Genomic DNA, 20,051 nt, shown 5'->3' with positions numbered 1-20,051 from the left:
TGGGAGCCACTCATTTTTCTAAGGCTCTGCCTAGCAATGAGATTCCAAACCTTTTTCTTTAAGTAAGAAACATAGAGTTAATTAAGGTGTTGTTTTTTATAAAATATTTTATTAAGAATAATAAGAGTAACAAGGTTACAAAAATACCAACTTTATTAACTAATGAAGATGCTGTTAATTACAGAAGATTTGTAATACAAGTTATAACCACAGTGTTCCCTTTTCATTAGGCATTCGGCTAGTTGTATTTAATGGGAGCATTATTTTTCCCACTTAAATATGAAAAAATATTTTTAACTTACACTGAATTCCACAGGCAGCTCCCTGAAGTTAGATCCTATGCAAGGAAACACCATACATAAATGTCCAAGTGTATGTTTAAAAAGGAACACTGTAAAATTTCAGGGTGAAAAGTCATGTTAGTTCCTGCCAGCAGTCCTAACATTCATAAAACAATAATATACCAGTGCACATGAGGGTGGAAGAAAATAATTGATAAGGAAACAAGGCTAAAGAACCAATCCAATAGGTTTTATACAGGTTTCGAGGGAGTCAACTGGTTTACAGCCAGCCTTTCAGAAGGATGGCAAAAAAGCCTCACCTCCTGTTGCCATTGATGGAGTTGAGAAGCTGTGTTTTCAGTGTACAAGGATGCATGTAGTTCAGTGAACGGCCATAGGGAAAAGCACTGAGCAACTTTCAGCCCCCACTTTTTTGACAATCACATTCACTCATTTCAAGGGACTTTTTGCCTGAGTAGATTTTGACCCTCAGAGATATATTTAGACCCTCGTCTGAAAAGCTTTAACTCAAGTGAGTAGCTCTATCAAGTACATTGGCTTTGCCTTCAGCAAGGGTCTGCAGAAAGCCTCAGAGAATTTTAATCTTAGAGATTTCAGCAGTAGCAGCAAAAATCTAGACCAGTATATTCCCAATGAGAGCTACAGTTTCTCTGAGGGTCATGAGGTTTATGAGAGAAAAAGAGATAGGGAAAAAAGGTTTTTTAAGGGAAAAATGTTTCCACTAATGAAAGGAAGAAGTGTCAGCCAGTTCCAATGCCCAAAGAAAATCAATCAATTAAGTCAAACTAACTTCAGTAACACAAAATTATTTTTTAGGTTTCAATTCCAAAATTTTGTATCCAGGTATTATGCTTTTCAGAGACCAAGGATTAGTTACAACAAAGAGAATGAACAGGAAATTCAGTGGAGTTTAAGAATGTCCTTAGATAAGAATTTAAGTTGTGTACACTTTAATTCTAATATGATTAAAATCACATTTACAACATAAAGTCCAGATCTCACTGAAGTTAGTAAGACCCTTTCCAGCAATTTAGATGGGCACTAGATCAGGTTCTTTCATTATTACAGAGAGAAAAATATTAGAACAGTGAAAACATATTTAAAGAGTGTCCTTTCTTAAGAGAATCCTGTAGTTATAACAGTTGCCTGGTACAGTACCATTGGTACCAACAAGAAATATTCACAGGAATAAATGAAGTACAAATTCATTACCACATATCATTATTCTTCTCTTCCCTTGCTCTTCAGAGTTGCACGTGCCCTCCATACTGAGGTAGGGAGAGCAAGAGCACCTGATAAGCAAGTGCATACAAACGTGTTAAGTTCTGGAGCATCAGCTCTGCACAATTTATTTTGCTGAGGTGCTGCCCAGAACAAACAGGTAAAAATCCTTACGCGTTGTCTAACAAAAAACAGTATTTTTATCATATATATATGTGTGTATATATATATAAAAAATCACAGTCTTCTGCACAGCAGAAGCATATAACTAAAATATTTTAGGATTTGATTTTTTTAGATAGACATTACAAAATGCCTGTAAATATAATACAGTGAGCACATAACAGTTCTTGGAATACAAAGAGTGAACATGGAATTATGTATTTTATCCACATTCTACTTGTTACTGAAAGCAAAACTCACTTGGAGTTTTTTAAAAGTCTCTCTTAAAAAGTTAATCCTTTCAATAAGATATAGTCAGTATATACTTAGTAAGAATATGCTCTTTACACACATGGCAAATACAACAAACTGCAAATACAACAGGCTAAATCCTGCCCTCTTTAAGCCTGGTAAGAAAGAGAGCCCAGAAGGAGCATAAAGTCTTCAGAGGCAGACAGAAGAGATCGAGACAGACTATCTGCATAGCATCCACAACCTCAGATCCACTGTACAGAGAAGTCGCAACTTGTCCAAAGCAGCTATTTACATCAGGAGGAATTTCAGAAGCTCTGCTTGCTGAAAGACTTCTTATATGCCAGTAGAATCTGCTGGACACAAATCTCAGCAAGCCAAGCCACTTAAACATGGGCTGAAACTCATCCCAGTTCATGAGGAGATGTAAGCACATTTGAGTCCCACTGAAGTCAAAGTGCACTGCTGAAGAGAATAATTCGGTGAGTCAACATGAGGGCTGCCACCCAGGACAGCTCCCCTGCAACAGTTACTTTCTGCCAGGGCAGAATTCAGCCCTGTGTCTTCTGAATGAAATGTTCTACACCATGATGTCAGCTTAGGGGCTATTCAGTTAGATACGATACACATACCATACAGTTTGCTCCTGGAAACATTTACAATTACACAGCCACAAGTGAAGTAACAGTGCAGTTACTTATGCAATTACAGGTACAGTAGTAAAGCTAACAATTGGATATATGTTGTATCAATTTTCCAGAAATTACAGGGTAATTGGTGCCACCTATAACAACATATTTGTATAATACTTCCAGCCATACAACTAAATGCCGAAGGGAGAACAAGCACTTTTCATAGATGATGATTATTCGTTCCCTCCCCCATCAACATAAAGGAAAATGATAGTTCTACATACAGGCAGGAAACACAAGTTACTAAACTATTGGTGGTTTTCCATATTACATACAAGATCATATCAATCTCTACCATGATTTTATTACCCTGAAAGGAATTATACAAAGGATATAACTTTGTCCAAATTTAAATAAAGTTTTATTAAAGATCTTAAGTCTCTGAAAGGCTATTAATGTATAACTTACTTTTCCCAGTATTAAGTCTCTCAGCCAGGTGTCAGATTCAACTATTCTTTTTCCTGCTGTAAATACAGTTACTTTCATGAAATAACTAGAATTGACTGAGTTTTTAACACTTGTCTATTGAGAAAGATTTGGGCGTATTTGAATGAGATTTCTTTTAATGGCCAAAATCTGCCAGTAGCTAATCAGGATTAATTTTTCAAACTGTATGAAATACTCTCTTTAGCATTGCAAATTCACAGTTATTTCTGGGACTAGCATTACAGAAATGATCGACAGTTTGCTAACCAATCTGCTTCTGTGCCTCTTTCCTCATCCAAAAGGGTTTTTGAGATATCTGTTAGAAGATCACACACACATTGAAGGAACCAAGTCTATAAGCACTATGTAAAACAAAGAGGTACTGACTTCTATGAGAACTCTGCTTATGGCAGGCTTGTCAAAGTCCATCAATAATGAAAAGATTAATTTCTAAAGAGATTATTATTTAATGAAATATTGAAATCTTTGACCTCTTATAAGGGAGGAAGAGAAATATGATCATATGTGCTGTCCTTGACAGATGCATATATCTCTCAGTAGGTCTTTTGTCATACATGAAGAGAAATATATGGCTTATTGAAAGAATAAAATGTGTTAAATAAAACTATAATTTGCTTCTCCTTCTAAGATAATCTGAAAAGCAGCATAAAAGAGGTCATATGATCTATTTCTACAAAACCATTTATCATCCAGTAATAATACCTTTGCAAAATTGTTTATCCATTCAAGTATCTTCAGGAGATATGTCACCATACTTGCATATATTGTAAGTCACTCCAACATTTATAAAACAACACTGATAGACAAAAACACCAAAACCACCCATAAATATTAAAAGATGCTCAACAAACTTGACTATCAAGTAGTTAAAAAAAGGGTTCATCTTTACATTACACATTAATTCCATGCTGTCCAAAATCTTTCTTTGAATGGAAGTTGTTGAGTTTTTCAGGGTTTTCTGTAGGTCATCATAATCTTGTGTATCCACCGGGAGTAATAGGAGACCCGAACAAAAATCCCAGGACGATTTCGAATGGCACATCCGCGGCCAGGAACAATGACACCAACTACTATCTTCAATCTGTTCTGTTCACAAACCAAGGGACCACCATAATCTCGCTAGGAAAAAAAAAAAAAAAAAACAAACAAAACAACATAAAGAATGTCACTTCTCAAAATGCTTCAAGACACAGCTTCCACTTGTGTCTTACTGGCTGGTTTCTTTTGGGGATGACCTAGATCCATGAACAGGCAACAGAATTCTTCTTGTCATAGGACAAAAAACAACTTCCAATACATTTTTTCACAAACAGAACTTGCAAACCAATGCCGAGGTTGGCTTTTGACCTTTGGTTGCTTCCCATGCAAATTAAACCCTCTGATCCATCTTTACATGTGATTCTAGTGACTTCAGACTACCAGATATTACTCTTTCAGCTATTTGCAAGTATGCTATGTGTTTATATGCATATAAACCAGATGAGCTGAAAGTGAGTTGACTGATAAACATCTTTGTTACGATAACAGGCTTTGCATCAAAGACTACTGATAGAAAGAGGTTAATATCCTTCTGTCAGTCAATCATCTTGCAAGGCCCTAGGATGAGAATCTATGTGTACTAATAGGCGGATAGGGGAATCTTAAACATATAAAAGGTTATATTTTACAGACATAATTTTGAGACATAACTTGTTAAAACACTCTTTTTCATTATTCTGAGTGAATGAGAGATCTATGCACCAGTATATGTATTCAGTGAAAATTTGGAGGTCTTATTTAGCACTAAAATACACCCAGTTTAAATTAGATTGAAACAGTAATTTAGATATATTCACATAGATTTGAGACTTGAACATAGATACTTCAGTTTTCACCAGGTAAAACGTACACTGAACCTAGTGAACTAGCTGCAAAACTAAACAGTAAATGTTCATATTGGATAGTGAAACATTGTTTCAAAAAATAAAAGCTGACAATTAGCATTGTGTTCTCTGTGGATCACCAGAGAAACAATACTGCTTGACCTTTATTTGGTTTGTTTGTGTTTTTGTTTTTTTTTTTCTGACTGACTGCAGATTAGTTCCCACATGAACAATGAACTATGTCAGTACCATCAGAGCGGCTCATAAAACACTTTCAGGAGTGGAGTTTCACCTGCCAATCTTTGTTCTCTGCTGAGGAAAGTAGCTTCAAAGGGGAACTCAGGGAGCAGGAAACCATGCAGTGATTAAGACTGATTGCTAATATTAATTCAGTCCATTTCTTTTTGTAGGGGAAAACAAAGTGCAGGATCCCCAGTAGATGTCCATGTAGATGTTTCATTTATAAGCCTTGACAAGTCTAAGAGCTTATTTATGATTAAATATTTGATTTTGAAGAAAACACTTTGCAATAACAAAATGATCCTGTGGAATATTAATAATAAATGGAAGAGGCCTGAGCGTGATGAAGACCTCATTCGTCCATGGTTTGGTAGTACCCTTGGGTAGTACCCTTCCACTACTTGGTTAACATCAACATTAGGAAATCATCTATTCTACTCCAGATATTAAATGCATAATAACGTTCAAGGCATCCCTCCTTCTAGATATCATCTTATCAGGCAGAATTTCCACACAAAAAATTATATCTTCCTGTGATAAATGATTTACAGCGTTTCTCCTCAGATATCTTTTCTCCATCATCAAAATAGTCCCAAGCAAAGTAACTGTATCAAGCTGTTGTTTCACTGAAGTAGTTCGCCTGTCCTCACTGATATGTTGGTCAGGCTTGATTCAGGAGATTAAATACTCCAGCCTTCTGACTAATTCTGAACCTCAGTACATTTTTGGATCTTTCTCCTTCCTTCATAACTGTATCAACTCTGTTAAGTAGTGATATTTTTTGTATTTTGCATACAAGTCCTCATGTAAGTAGTTAAGTTTACTCCAGCCTTTGCTTTCTACTCAATCACATTATACTGCTGTTGCTAGCACACAGCTGCCGTAGACCTTACGATACAGAATACAAATTTCTCTCAGTCTAGCACAGTGTTTAGTCATATTAGTGTATTTCACACTCATGTAAATCCTTTACTGGTATGGTGGTAAGGTGAAATTGAAGCAAAGGAACCTCTTCCTGCACTCTGGCAGAAAACAGATCACTAAAAACACAAATTGTTTTCCAATACAAAAGATTAAAATAATTTTTTGTGTACAAATTTAATGCAGAGAGAATAATTATAAAAAGTTCTAGTAAATTATTTCTGGGACAGAAATAGCCAGGCTAATGGCTCCTAAGAATCTATTAGGAAAAGTGATATTTACCTCACAAGGCCCAGCACCAATGGTTTCAGCCACAGCACAGATTTCTGACTCATTCACAATGATCTTCCCTTTGAGATACTGGTTGCATTTCTCATTTCCCAAAATAAACAGGTTTGCTACCCGGAGAAGGCCATCATAGTTAATCACTGGGATTGAAAAGAGAATAAAATCTTTATTCTATTTCAAGGGAAAAAAGATAATTGAAGATGCAGTCTGGATAAAATTACTCATGTAACTTCAGTTACCGTACTTTCTCTCCAGTACTCTCATTTTTGTCCGTCCTTGCTATTCTCATGTACTTGTCTTTTGGATTTCTTACATTTGCTACTAATGAGAATTGCAAGAAATTCATTAGATGCACGTCTGTTCAGTTCTCTGCCAATATCTGGAGAAGTTTTCTGTGTTAGAAGAAAGGGCTAGGTAACAGGACAGTTACCTAGTTACAGATCACGACCAGCTTGCCTTGGCACATCGTAGAAATCAGAAAAAGTGAGCCTGAGAATGCTGTCACTTCCATCAGTGGAGTGAGGATTTTGCTCCCTGCATTAAATACGAGTTAATGTGTAACAGCGCCTACCATGGCCAAGGGAAGGACGTGTGACTTGAAAAATACTGTAGCAGAGCAGAGTTTTTCTCGTTCTGTGCTGGCTCAGCTACACTCAATGACTTTGTGCCTGCAAGGGCAGAGTCACAGCTTTGTGCAATCTCCATTCATCAGTGTGAAGGTCAGGAAGCAGGAGCCCCGTGGAGCTTGCTCTTGTTCTACATGTCGAAAGACAAGTCTGTACAAGCTGCGAAGATAAATAAAGGCCCTGGACCTGCCTGTTCTTTGCACAGCCATCAAAAGAAAATGCCAAGCTTGCCCTTCACTGAATTACTATCTTGTTTTTTTTAAAAAATGGATGCAACACTTCTTCCTTCCCGACTAGAATACTGTCAGGATTATATTGAGTAGTGCATGAAATATAGTACAAAGTCCTTGGATGACAGATGTTATGTATTTATTGCATTATGTAACTCCATAACATTGCAAATTCCTTATCGGTTCTCTTAAGCTTTCCCGTGATGCTGGACCATGCCCCAGCTCAACTTCCCTGTCCCCTAGACAGCCATTCCCCTCAGAAGATTGCTAATATGGCCATGCTGGAACATCAAAGGCAGTCATCTGGGAGAGGGCTGGTACAGATTACTTGCCACCCACAAAGAAATGCGGAGTAATAGTTACAAGGAAGACAGCCTCAGAATTACAGTCTAGTTTCTGCTCTGCTTCCAGGACAACGTGAGCGTGTTGCTGCTGCAACTCAGGGTCTGTGGCAAAATGACATTTGAACACAGTAATTATTGGAGTAATTATTGTCAACTGGCAGCTATTAAATTTATCATCAACACATAATTAGCCAGATATAGTATTTACCAGACTAAATAAATATCTGTTCTTCCACATATTTGTATTTACTTCACACAAAAACTGTGTTTAATAAACAAGGTTGCAAAGTCAAGAACTCAAAAGTTAGGAAATGCCAGACTTAGGGCTGCCTCTGCATCCTTAGTTCACTGTCTTTGTGTATGTTAATTATGTCTTTGATTACATAATTCTGTACTAGTTTTTCCACAGGGCAGCCTGCTTCAGGATACAGAAAGAGACTGCTCAAGTAGATGAATCAGAATTTTTCAAAAAAGGGTTAGAACTCTGCAAAACAATTCTGCCAGATTTTATAAACACGTAGAAAAATATTTTTCTCTAGTTCATTCTTCGAAATGTTTGAATCATTTTGTCTGTCACTGAAATAAAAAAAAAGAAAAAATGGACTAATAGAAAATATTTCATATTAATGATCTTAGATAAAAAAATAAGATTTACAAAATTAGTGAAAAATTGAAATTACATATTATAACAAAAAGTGTTGGACAACCGTGGTGTCAGGCAATATCAGCAGCCTCACCTATAATAACAAGAGGAAGCAAGCTGTCAACGTATTCATTTAGTTTTTAAAAAGAGTTTCTTACATCCAGTGTATCCCCATCCATAAACACTGCAACTGGTCTTCTCTGGAATGGTACATCCAGAAATGGGCAATCGGATTATTTCTACAAAATTTGTCAATATGGCAGGTCTGAAATGAGAAAATAAATAATAGATATAATGGATTTTACTTAACCTTCTAAAATATATTTATAATATGATGCTAAATCTATTATAGACCACCGCAATTAAAAACTGTAACAATTCTTTTCCTTTCTTTTCCATCTTTGAAGAATATGATGGATTCTTCTACCTATTTTTTGTGCTACAGCTGTTAACTGTCAAAAGATTTCTTGAAATGCTGTCACCACTTTTATACTATTTAACTTGAGTTTTCATCTTAAAAGTAGGTAATGATGGCGTTTCATTTGAATATATAGTTTTGCTAATATGGAGAAAGTTTGAAAGCTCATACATACACAGGGATCTCAGTTACAATCTGGTGCTTATGCTATAAATTAAAACCACATACTAGTCAATGTGGATTGTTTTGTTCTTCTTTCTAAAAAAAGAAACAATAAACCCAACCAACCTAAATTTGTTTACCAGAAAAAAGATGTAGGCATGATTTTTCAGAAGTAACATCTGTTTTCTGAGTAAGGTAGATGGACCCGCATTTCTGCATATATCAAGTAAAATTTCTTACAATTGGAAGTATACCCCATGGAGGCATCATCTGCACTATCAGATATAGTAAACAAAGGAATTTGCAAATCTTATTTAGGAAAAATCTCATTCATCAGTCAGAAATCCTGGAAATGACAATAACAGCTACTAACCTGCTAAGTTTTAGTAAGACCAAATCTGACCCTGCAGGACCATATACCAACTGAGAGATATTCAGAACTTGTCTATGCTTCTCTTCTCCCTTTCCTTTGATATTATGGACTCCAAGCCAGGCTTTGTAGTCTTTCAAATCTTTGTACCTAAATGAAGCAAAGTTGGTTAGGATTTCGCTGAGTGTACAATAAAACCCAAAAAACTCTACTTAATATGATTATGCGAGATCTTAACTAATACTGTTCACCAGAAATGGGTTTATGCTGCTAACTGCTATTCCAAAATCAACAAGCTCAGATGTAAGTTTTTGGTTCGAAGCCACTACATAATTTTATCTTTAACTCTGATTAAAATCTGATTTTTCTTTCCTAATAGTATCTAAACATATAGATCCTTGGACAGTATGAACCTTTGAACTTCTTGAGATCTTCCCAACTTTTCTATTTTATTCTATCCATTTAAGCAGAAGCATGAGATTGTTTCCATAAAGAGGCAATTGTCTAAGTTGCTTGGAAAACTTGGAAAACATATTTATACTTCTATGTAAAATAGTCAGAGCTCTTTCAGATTAACAACAACAAGAAAAGAAAATACCAAGATCTCACAGGACTTTTACATCAGAAAAGTAGTGTTAAAGCCAAACAGGAGGGAAGACTGCTGGTTGCAGACTACTTTACCGAGAAGGGAAACACTGCCTTGCTGTTAGAACCCACTCTTCCTTTATCAAAGTACCTCCACAGATATGCTTATTCCTGGGGGAGGGAAATAAAAAAAAAAAAAAATTAAAAAAAATGATAATGTTAGTTTCTACACATTGAAAACTTTAAAGAGTACTTTTGCTCTCCACAAATTTTTGCTGGTGAAAGGTGGCTGACAGCCTGCAAAATACATGTCTCTGCCCCTTTTCTCCACAGTTTCAACACTTATAGTAGCATGACTTTACAGATTTACTCCAATAGTGTAAACCAGGAGGACAGAGACATTCAGTTACTTTATTCATTTAGTGGTTTCAAAACCGAATTTATAATAAAAGACCTAATTTAAAAAAAAAAAAACCACCACCAACAACAAAAACCCTATTTTTTTTTGTAATAGGAACTGGTCTGAAACATTCAAGCAAGTCCCCAAACTGTCACCAGATGTAAACAACATTTGGTCATTATTCATGTAGGTATTATTCAAAGCATTGACCTCAAGGTGGAGAGTTCCTATTTGATTACCAGCCCTATGAGATTTCAGTCCCCACACACTTCAGTTGGAAACAATCTGCAATGTATGACATCCTACATGTGATTATAGAAAACCTGCAGCATAATATATCAAGTAAAATTAAAGCAATTAAGCATGACAGTTCTTTCAAAAATAAAGACGACTGTGGAATGTAGATTAATTAGTTTCCTTCTTTGTGCCTCCAAAATCACATTTATTTTCTGCAGCTTTTTGGAGAGTGAATCAGAATTGTCAGCAATTTGGGAAAAGCTTAAAATCTCACAACTTATAAATTCAAATCACACAAATGTTCAAAGCTTTGCAAAGAACTGCTGGAAGGAGCCCAGACTCTATACAGAGTTCAAAGACAGAAGAATAACACAGATGCTTGCCTCTTTTTCTTTTTTTTTTTATTGTATTTTGGTTGAGGAACAAAATATCTGGTCCAAAGGCTGGATGCTTTTTAAAATATAGAATCTGACCAGTTTTGTTACAAAAATGTCACAATCAGGAGTATAAATATGTTCTTGCCTATTATGTTTGCATCACTAATTATCAAAAGGAATTTACAAGATTGCATCATCTACTTTAGAAGATTGACTAGTACACGCAGGAAGGTTAAACTTTTTATTTAAATGTGGCACAAATCCAGAGCTGATTCCATGAAATAGATGAAATTCATCCAAATATATTTAAACACGCCTGATAACAGAATCTGGATTCATAGATTCATAGATTCATAGATTTCTAGGTTGGAAAAGACCTTAGAGATCATCGAGTCCAACCATCCCTAATCCCCATTAAACCATATCCTCAAGTAGATCATCCACCCTATTCTTAAACACATCCAGGGATGGGGACTCAACCACCTCCCTGGGCAGCCTATTCCAGTGGCTGACAACCCTTTCAGAGAAGAAATACTTCCTAACATCCAACCTGAATCTCCCCTGACTAAGCTTATACCCATTTCCTCTTGTCCTATCACCCATCACTAATGTAAAGAGCCCTTCCCCCACCTCCCCACCATCTTTTCTCAAGTATTTATAGGCTGTAATCAGGTCTCCCCTCAGCCTCCTCTTCTCCAGGCTAAACAGCCCCAACTCCCTCAGCCGCTCCTCATAAGTTTTATTTTCCAGCCCCTTGACCAGTTTAGTCGCCCTTCTTTGGACCCGCTCCAGGAGCTCAATATCTCTCTTAAAGCGAGGGGCCCAAAACTGGACACAATATTCCAGGTGCGGCCTCACCAGTGCCGAGTACAGGGGCACGATCACTTCCCTGCTCCTGCTGGTCACACTATTCTTGATACACGCCAGTATCCCATTGGCCTTTTTGGCCACCTGGGCACACTGCTGGCTCATATCAAGCCGGTAGTCAACCAAGACCCCCAGGTCCTTCTCCGCCAGGCAGCTCTCCAGCCACTCTTCCCCAAGCCTATAGTGATGCTTGGGGTTTTTATACCCCAAGTGAAGGACTCTGCACTTGGCCTTATTAAAGCTCATGCCATTGGCCTCAGCCCAACGATCCAGTCTGTTCAAATCCCTCTGAAGGGCCTCCCTACCCTCGAGCAGATCGACACAGCCTCCCAGCTTGGTGTCATCCGCAAATTTACTGAGGGTACATTCAATCCCCTCATCCAGGTCATTGATAAAGATGTTAAACAGAACTGGACCCAGCACTGAGCCCTGGGGAACCCCACTGGTGACCGGCCTCCAGCCGGATTTAGCCCCATTTACCACCACTCTTTGGGCCCGGCCATCCAGCCAGTTTTTAACCCAAAGGAGGGTGTGCCTATCCAGGCCAGCAGTTACCAGTTTCTCAACCAGAACACTATGAGGATCAGATGTACCAGAAAATATGTCACTGATTAATTTAGCGTTTAGAGGTGGACCTTAGTTGCCAAACATGAATACAAGTTTCTAAGTATCACTAAGCCTTTGCCATTCAGATATGTCAATTCTATTTTGAGGTGAACGGTTACTTTTTGGCAGAAAGTCTTGAAGGTATAAAGGTTTTGTTTCAGACAACACTCTATTTGTTTCCTTGGAAACAATACAAAACAAAACTACGTTTTGATGTCCACGTGTAATGTATTTTGCTACTGGAGTATTCGAGGAATCCCTTTTTCATAAAAGAATCTACAATCATTTAAGCACACATCTGCTTAAAGGAAGTTTGTTGCATAGAATCAAGTCCAGGTTCAACTATCTTAACATTAGCTATTTAAATTTAAGGCACTCAGATGCAATTCACCTTACCTATCTAAAATTTCCTCAAACATCAAGGCTGTTTTGAAAACAGTGCAAAGATAAACTGTTCCAGAGAGTGATTCAGCCCACCTATCTGGTTATTTAGTCTAGGAATAGAGTGATGTTCCTCTAGAAACATCTTTCTGGACCATCTACTAGACTTCCAGAAAGGTCTAGTTCTGATTGAAGCTCATAAGATGCAAAGATTACCAAGGATGGGAAGGACTCCCAGAATTTCTCTAGCAATGAAGCAATGCAGAAAATAGGCTTTTTATCTTTTAGTTTACCCCAATTTTTCACTTAAGTTCTATTTTACAACCTGCTTTTAAAACAGATGTCAAATCATAAGCTAATAGCAGTGACCTGTACTTCAGTCTGTGCAGCAGACTTTTTTTTCTTTTATTTCGTGATAGGAGATTCAGGGCTGATGCATGAGATATATCCCCTGTTACACATTAATGATTTACACTTCCAGCTGACGAGTTATGAACTAGAGTAATGAATATAGGAAGCAGTAATTCTGTGTTCTGGCTTTTACAGGGTAGCAAGTAACATCTGTCATAATGTAATACACATTTCCAGCGGTACATGTTAGTGTCTTGTTTTACAGAATGCAAAGGATTTCCTTATACCTTTTACTTTTTTTAAATGAAGATTACATTTCGATTGCATGCAATGATATGAGCAGAAGTTAAATTTGAGATAGGTATGTATCCTGAATCCAACACTTCACAACTAAATATACTGCTGTTAAAATGAAAATATTGATATGCACCTCAAAATTTTTTGCAACAGTCTCTAGAACAGTTTAATGCTGGATGCTAAGTCAATTATAGGAAAAGTAACTAATTATAGTCTGCAGTAACTAATCAAAAGCAGAATGCTATGAGTGCTTTACAAGTTCATGTGTAAGGTACTAATAATGAACATATAAATATTTCACTGATGGAGTAAATACTATGGAGTCACCTGATGTTCCAGGAATGCTGATTTTCTGCTTTTACACAATTTAACTGCAATCTAGAGGTATTCTTATTACGGTCAACATTTTCTACAGTTTCAAAACAAATACCCTGGTGCATGTCAAAGTCATAGTTACCTGTATGTCAAACTAACCACCCATCCTTCGTTAGTTTGTGTTGGGATTCCATTTACAACTCTCAAATGTTTTGTTGAGGCACAAGGAATGACAGTATCTGAAAGCAGGTCCAGAGATCACATTTTACTAAAAACAGCGGTAGGAAACCTGTACAGTTGCACATAAGGACCACAAGAAGGTCAATATTTATTACAGATTAGCTTTCCTGTACTAATGAGGTATATTTTCTAGAGTATCTAAACTACTTCAGTGTAGCTGGGTCAGTCTATATAAATATTCACAGGGAATATAAAATACATCTATTTAAATAGGTTTGTTATGGAGATTTACGTAATAATAAAGCAAACATTGAAAATCATTACCATATCTCACCACTGGCAAGGACAGTGAGAATAGATAAAGGAGTATAATAAAGCTATTCTACATATTCCTCTTGTAAAAGCAATTTTTCCCAAGCTATATGGCTCTTTGTATCTTTGACTGACATTTCTCTTCTTTCTCATTCTGAAAGAAATGGCTAGTTTTAGAGCATACAATACATGCTCTGCACAGTACATCCGCAAACTTACTTACCATCTGAGCTGGTTGTAGTAGGAGTTGTATCGCCTTCACCTAGACAGACACATAAGATATCCATAATACAAAATGAAAACACTTCTAAAAATTGAATAGTAAAAAAATTAACAGCAAATAGAATATTTTAATAGTTCACAAAGTTTTAAACTTCAGTGATGTCTTTAATATTCTGCAAAAGCACAATTTGCTAAGGATTGACGAGAAGGCAGAATTTCATTCCAATAGAATGAAATCAGAATTAAACATTTTGCAACAGGAGTTTAAAGCATTTTTTTTCTTGGCCGAATCCTGAATACATCAGACTATCTATGATATTCAATTTACATATTTCATTAGAACGAGTGAATGCTGAAAAATGAAGTTGTGACTTTTCTATAAGCTTTCAGGAACTATAGAAGTCAAGCGATTAAATCTTAAAAATCTTTGAAATGTCAAAAGTTCTTTTATGTTGTTATTAACAAAACTTCATCCTTAGGAAAACAAGTTCTCCAAAATCTGGTTTGGTTCTTCCATCCAGTCCAAGTCAAAATACAGTTGTAACAAGGTTGCTTAAACTTGGTTCAAAATTTTTGCCTTCAGTGAAGTCTGCAGAGTGACCCAGCATCGTGAGTTAGAGGTATAGATGTAGCTAATGAAAAATCGTACAGGGAAAATTTAAACAGTTTAATCAAGCTAGATTTCCATCATTAAGCAAATATGTATTTATAAAAAGGTATATAGTCATATACATAATTAAATTTCCATGTGTATGTATACACATATGCATATATGTATGCATATGCGTACATATAAATATATATATATATAGGGTAATTTGAAGAGGCCAGTTAAAGGCATCAAGTAAGTATATTTGGGAACTGCCAGCTTTTTTTCTGTATTGGTTAAGTTGGTTATCAGCACCTGAGTGAGCTAGTAGTAATTTAGTACTAGTACACAAAAGCTAAGTTTGTAAAACAGACATATTCCAACTCTGGAGTTTGATTCCAGAAATCATAATACTCACCATTGCCATATACTCTACAAATGTTTGCTGTGAATATATCCTTAGGAATTTGTAGATCCAGATAATGAACTCAGAGTGAATGAATAATATTTATATTTCTTCAGCTGTTGTTCTTTAATACAGTGACACAGATAACCTTTTGCACAGTTTGTTTACCCTTCACATAGATGCCAAAATATCACCTGAGACTTCAAATATCAGCTCTTAGAAACACGGCAGTTCAGACTATGAGGAAATGTAGCAAATTGCTGCTAGGAATGAATGTAACATTATCCTTAACCTCTAGAGACCACAGACGTGCATTCAAAAGCCTGATTTACCATTTAAATAGTCTCTCAGGATATACAGCACAGTGATTTAGAAATAAGAATTTAAGAGAAAAATCTTGAACCTAAATGTGAATTGCACATTTTTCAGCATAAATCTTTTTTTCATTTAAGTTCAGTTTGTTACTGAATTCCCTATGATTTTTAATTCTGTTTATTTAAGCTACTTAGATTTTAACATACAGCTTTGAAGGAACGATGTTCCTAATTCTTGCCAGGAATTAAGTCATCCCATAAACATCCAAAAGCAGAATCTACACAGCACATATACACATCGGTATACACGTAGCGAGTTATCCTAACTTTACAAACAAATACAGAACACACAAAGAAACTATGAAGCTTGTAGCAGAGAAGATAACTGTCCCTGGGTTTCTCGAGGCCACAGCCAGCATTCTGACCACTAGACAATTCTTTGTCTCCGTCCAGCCCTCATTCAATAGCTAGATCTTCTGAAAAATGTTTGACCATCTGTAATAGCCCTTTTATGCTCCTGCTGCATAAATAAGCCTTGAAATCTCTAAGCTGGTCAAGGAAAAGGACCCCTTGCTCATATATTGCACAAGCAGCTTCTCTCCATCCCTTTTCAGTCATGCACAATTGACTCTTGATAGAATTACACATCTTCTGCTGCCACAAACAACAACAGAAAAGGTATGCGTACGCATGCGGCACCATGGCTTCACTGGGACTGCACAGTCGACAATGCCTGAGGCATACCAAGTACTCACATCGAGAAATAGGGCAGTAATCCCAGGGAACGAGAGGATCATCTGTGTAACACCAGGGACCATGAAAATCATCATCTGGATTGCGGCAATAGTTTTTCTTCAGTTTACTAACATCTGGTTCTCTGAATATTTGTATATGCCTACAGGGAAAAAAAAATTCAAAGTGCTGAAAAGCTTTATTCTATAGCCTAAATTTTCAAAGGTTAAACGTTGCTTTGCTCCACATTGTAATATTAGCTGATTGAGAAGCCTACAGGTCAGGATTTAGGGCTGGTTAAAATCAAAGGGGACCCAAATGTTTGCTGGATCTGTTTCCTTCCTTCTGTCCAAGTTTCCGCTGGTTAGTATTTTAAGCACTGTGTCCACTGGACAGCTGGGAGGTTTCTAGATCTCTCACTTGAGCTAAAATCCCTGGATACCCTGAGAGGGCATCTTTACACAGATTAGAAGAGTGCCTGTGTTGCTCTCAGCAAATCTGCGGGCCCCTCTGGGAGCACAGGTAACTTCTCCCTGCAGATTAGTGGTTAGCACAAAGGAGCACTGAATCTGCAAGGAAAGCTGAACCTCAGGCAAAGCAAAGAGAAAGAAACACAAGAAAGTCAGCAAGGCTGAGCATCTGGTGAGGGGAAGGATGAACAGCTGAGACAAACTGCAGTGGTAGGGCACCTAAGTTGCAAACCCACTCGAGGCACTTTGAAGGTGAAAGTTTGGGGTGAAAATCTGAAAGAGAGATGTTTATTTCAGGCTTGTCAGACAGAAGCATACAGGCTTCCTAAGTTACGGCTGCACTGCCCTTTTGCTTCATAACCAACCATGCCTGCTTCTTCGAGCATACCTATAACCAGAGTAACTGCTGAAGTGAGGCAGATAACTCCCCAAAGAAGTTCCTAGCTAGAAAATTTTTGAGAGTAAGAGAAGAAAGGCTTATCTGTGCTCAAAATTATATAAATGCAATTGCATAGAGCATCCAGTTGGTTCAAGCTGTCTCATTTACAGCTGACTTATGAGAGTTCTCAGAAGTCAAGGCTCCAGGGTGATCTTATAGCAGCTTTCCAGTACCTAAAAGGTGGCCTACAGGAAAGCTGGAGAGTGACTTTTTACAAGAGCATGTAGTGATAAGACAAGGGGCAATGGATTTAAACTGAAAGAGGGGAGATTTTGATTAGATATAAGGCAGAAATCTTTCACATTGAGCGTGGTGACACACTGGAACAGGTTGCCCAGAGAAGTTGTGGATGCCCCATCCCTGGCAGTGTTCAAGGCCAGGTTGGATGAGGCTTTGGGCAACCTAGTGTAGTGGAGGATTTCTCTGCCCATGGCAGGGGGGTTGGAACTAGATGATCTTTGAGGTCCCTTCCAACCCGAACCATTCTATGATTCTATGATTCTATAACTTAAACCTCTGCCTCCCTTACACAGACAGCACACTGGAATATGTATGTTGTCTCTGATCCTGTGTAGGGAAAACCACATATAGTCCAGTTGGTGATTCAAGACAGTACCACTGAAGTCTGCCTTTTGCAATACAGCTTCCCCAAAGGCTGACTTAGTCAAATTTGACTTAGTCAAATTCCAGTGAGCAATGTCTATTATGGTGGGCACTATAATTGTGGTGATCACAAGCACTAACTCAACGACTAGCAAAGGCAATATAGACATAATATGGTGTGAGGGGTTCTATGATTCTATAATAGCATCAACTTCAGAAACTGAAGGAAAACAAGGGGAAAACTGTTTTGGTCTGGGACACTAATGTGTGTAATATCTCACACATGGCAAAATTTTTGATAAATCTCTTTGTGCAGTATCTGAAAGTCATTTTTCTTGTTAATCCTGACATATATTAACCTACTGTTCTGAACAGGTAGAGACAACACTGAGGATCCCGGCATGATTGAAAAACTCACATCTTTTGCACCTGCTGCTGATCCATTTTTACCTTAACAAATAAATTAAAAGTAACTTGCTATTTCCGCTACTTGAATGTGAATCCAAAGTAATGAGAAACAACAGAAAGTGCAAGTCACTTTAATGGCATCTGATGTCAGAGTCATTAGATAGAATAATAGAAAGTATTGAGTTGGAAGGGATCTCAAAGATCGTCTGGTTCCAACCCCCCTGCCATGGGCAGGGAAACCCTCCACTACACCAGGTTGTTCAAAGCCTCATCCAGCCTGGCCTTGAACACTTCCAGGGATGGGGTGCCCAGAACTTCTCTGGACAACCTGTTCCAGTGCCTCACTGCCTTCACAGTAAAGAATTTCTTCCTTAGATCTAATCTAAATCTCCCCTCTTTCAGTTTAAAGCCATTGCCCCTTGTCCTGTCACTACATGCCCTTGTAAAAAGTCCCTCTCCAGCTTTCAGAGTCTAGATGATAGACTCATGATTCAGTTTCAGGTTGCAAGGTTTTGAGTCTAACCTTCTGCTTGAAGTAGTGTGAGCTATGAGATCAGATTGATAAGATAATAATTCTTACTTTATTCCTGCTATCCTCTCATAGAAGAAAACTTCCAAGGACAAAGATGGGGTAAACCAGGCCAGTACACTAAACACTAAGAAACATCTCAAAGCTTGCAATTAGCGGTTAGCCTGAACAAAGACATATTGCATAATATATTTAAACACCGAGAGGGGAAAAAAAACCCAAAAGAATTAAAAAATAAAAAGATACTAAAGCTCCAGGGCATAAGGGGCTATTTTAAAATCACTGCAGAAGAAAAAGAGATGCCATCTGGAGGCAGTATTTATTCAGGACTCACTGAACCATCTCTTTCTGTTTCATATGTACACACCTACGTAAGTCTTCAATATTCTTGTCCCATGTGGAGCAAGTTAGCCCAAATCTTGTCTTGGATAGATTCCCCATGTAACTCTTGCCATTGCCACGATAACAATCTAAATAGGAATATTGAGACAAAAAGAAGTGGAGGGTGATTGTGCAACATCGAAAACTCTTCCTTTTCATCAGTAATCCAAGTTATTAAAGACAAGTGTTATATTTAGTAAACATTAAATAAATCAGACAACTGTATAAATCAAATCCGAAAGAAAATGGGAGAAAATTACAAATGTAGATACATAATCTTCTGCTTGAGGCCTTCATTCTTAGCACAGGAACATTTTACATTTTGTCTTACTTAGATAAACCGGGAAAATGGTTAATTTAGAAGGGTCACACAGAATGTTCTAAGAGTCATCAGGAGTTGGTTTAGACAAAACAGAGCAAAAATGCCCCCATTAATCCTCCCTCCTCAAAAAACACGCGTTCTTAGCCTATTTGAAACAAGCTTATGTAGATTCCAGATACCAGCAACAGTATATAATTCTAGATTAAAGTTCTACTTTGACACAATCAAAAAACCAACATGACTTTAATTTAATTCAAAAACTCACCTGTTCACTCCAGTATAAGTTATGTTTAATTCATAAGCTTTTATCACAAGCTTTTTTGAAACTTTTCAAGAGAATTTTTTTAAATTATCTCTACTATCAATATTTTTTTGGATAAAGCATTTTGTTTCATATTCATCAGTATTTTTACTTTTTGATAATTGATACTTTACAAAAAACGCAGAGTGAAAGTCAAAGTTTAATCCTTACTCTGACAGAACTCTTGCAACTCTTTCAAATTGTAAGAGAAAAAATGGCTAGAATTTAAAGACGGAGATGTTAATGT

General features: G+C 37.1%; 1 protein-coding gene across 1 annotated transcript in view; it reads right to left on the bottom strand.

The window, feature by feature from the left end:
- Positions 1 to 4,024: 4,024 nt before the first annotated feature.
- The window catches only part of HGF (hepatocyte growth factor), a 60,780-nt gene continuing 44,753 nt past the window's right edge, over positions 4,025 to 20,051 (bottom strand). The window contains exons 10-18 of the mRNA XM_086609859.1: positions 19,168 to 19,270; positions 16,375 to 16,514; positions 14,312 to 14,350; positions 13,739 to 13,835; positions 9,862 to 9,936; positions 9,184 to 9,330; positions 8,389 to 8,495; positions 6,382 to 6,527; positions 4,025 to 4,195 (exon numbers count right to left, since the gene is read on the bottom strand). Coding sequence (XP_086465985.1) covers positions 4,025 to 4,195; positions 6,382 to 6,527; positions 8,389 to 8,495; positions 9,184 to 9,330; positions 9,862 to 9,936; positions 13,739 to 13,835; positions 14,312 to 14,350; positions 16,375 to 16,514; positions 19,168 to 19,270 — 1,025 coding nt within the window. The remainder of the gene's footprint in view (positions 4,196 to 6,381; positions 6,528 to 8,388; positions 8,496 to 9,183; positions 9,331 to 9,861; positions 9,937 to 13,738; positions 13,836 to 14,311; positions 14,351 to 16,374; positions 16,515 to 19,167; positions 19,271 to 20,051) is intronic.

This window comes from Tauraco erythrolophus, chromosome 4 (assembly GCF_009769465.1).
Source record: "Tauraco erythrolophus isolate bTauEry1 chromosome 4, bTauEry1.pri, whole genome shotgun sequence".
In the NCBI taxonomy this organism is placed as follows: domain Eukaryota; kingdom Metazoa; phylum Chordata; class Aves; order Musophagiformes; family Musophagidae; genus Tauraco; species Tauraco erythrolophus.
The sequence above is the reverse complement of the archived record's forward strand: the minus strand, read 5'-3'. Positions and strand labels throughout refer to the sequence as shown.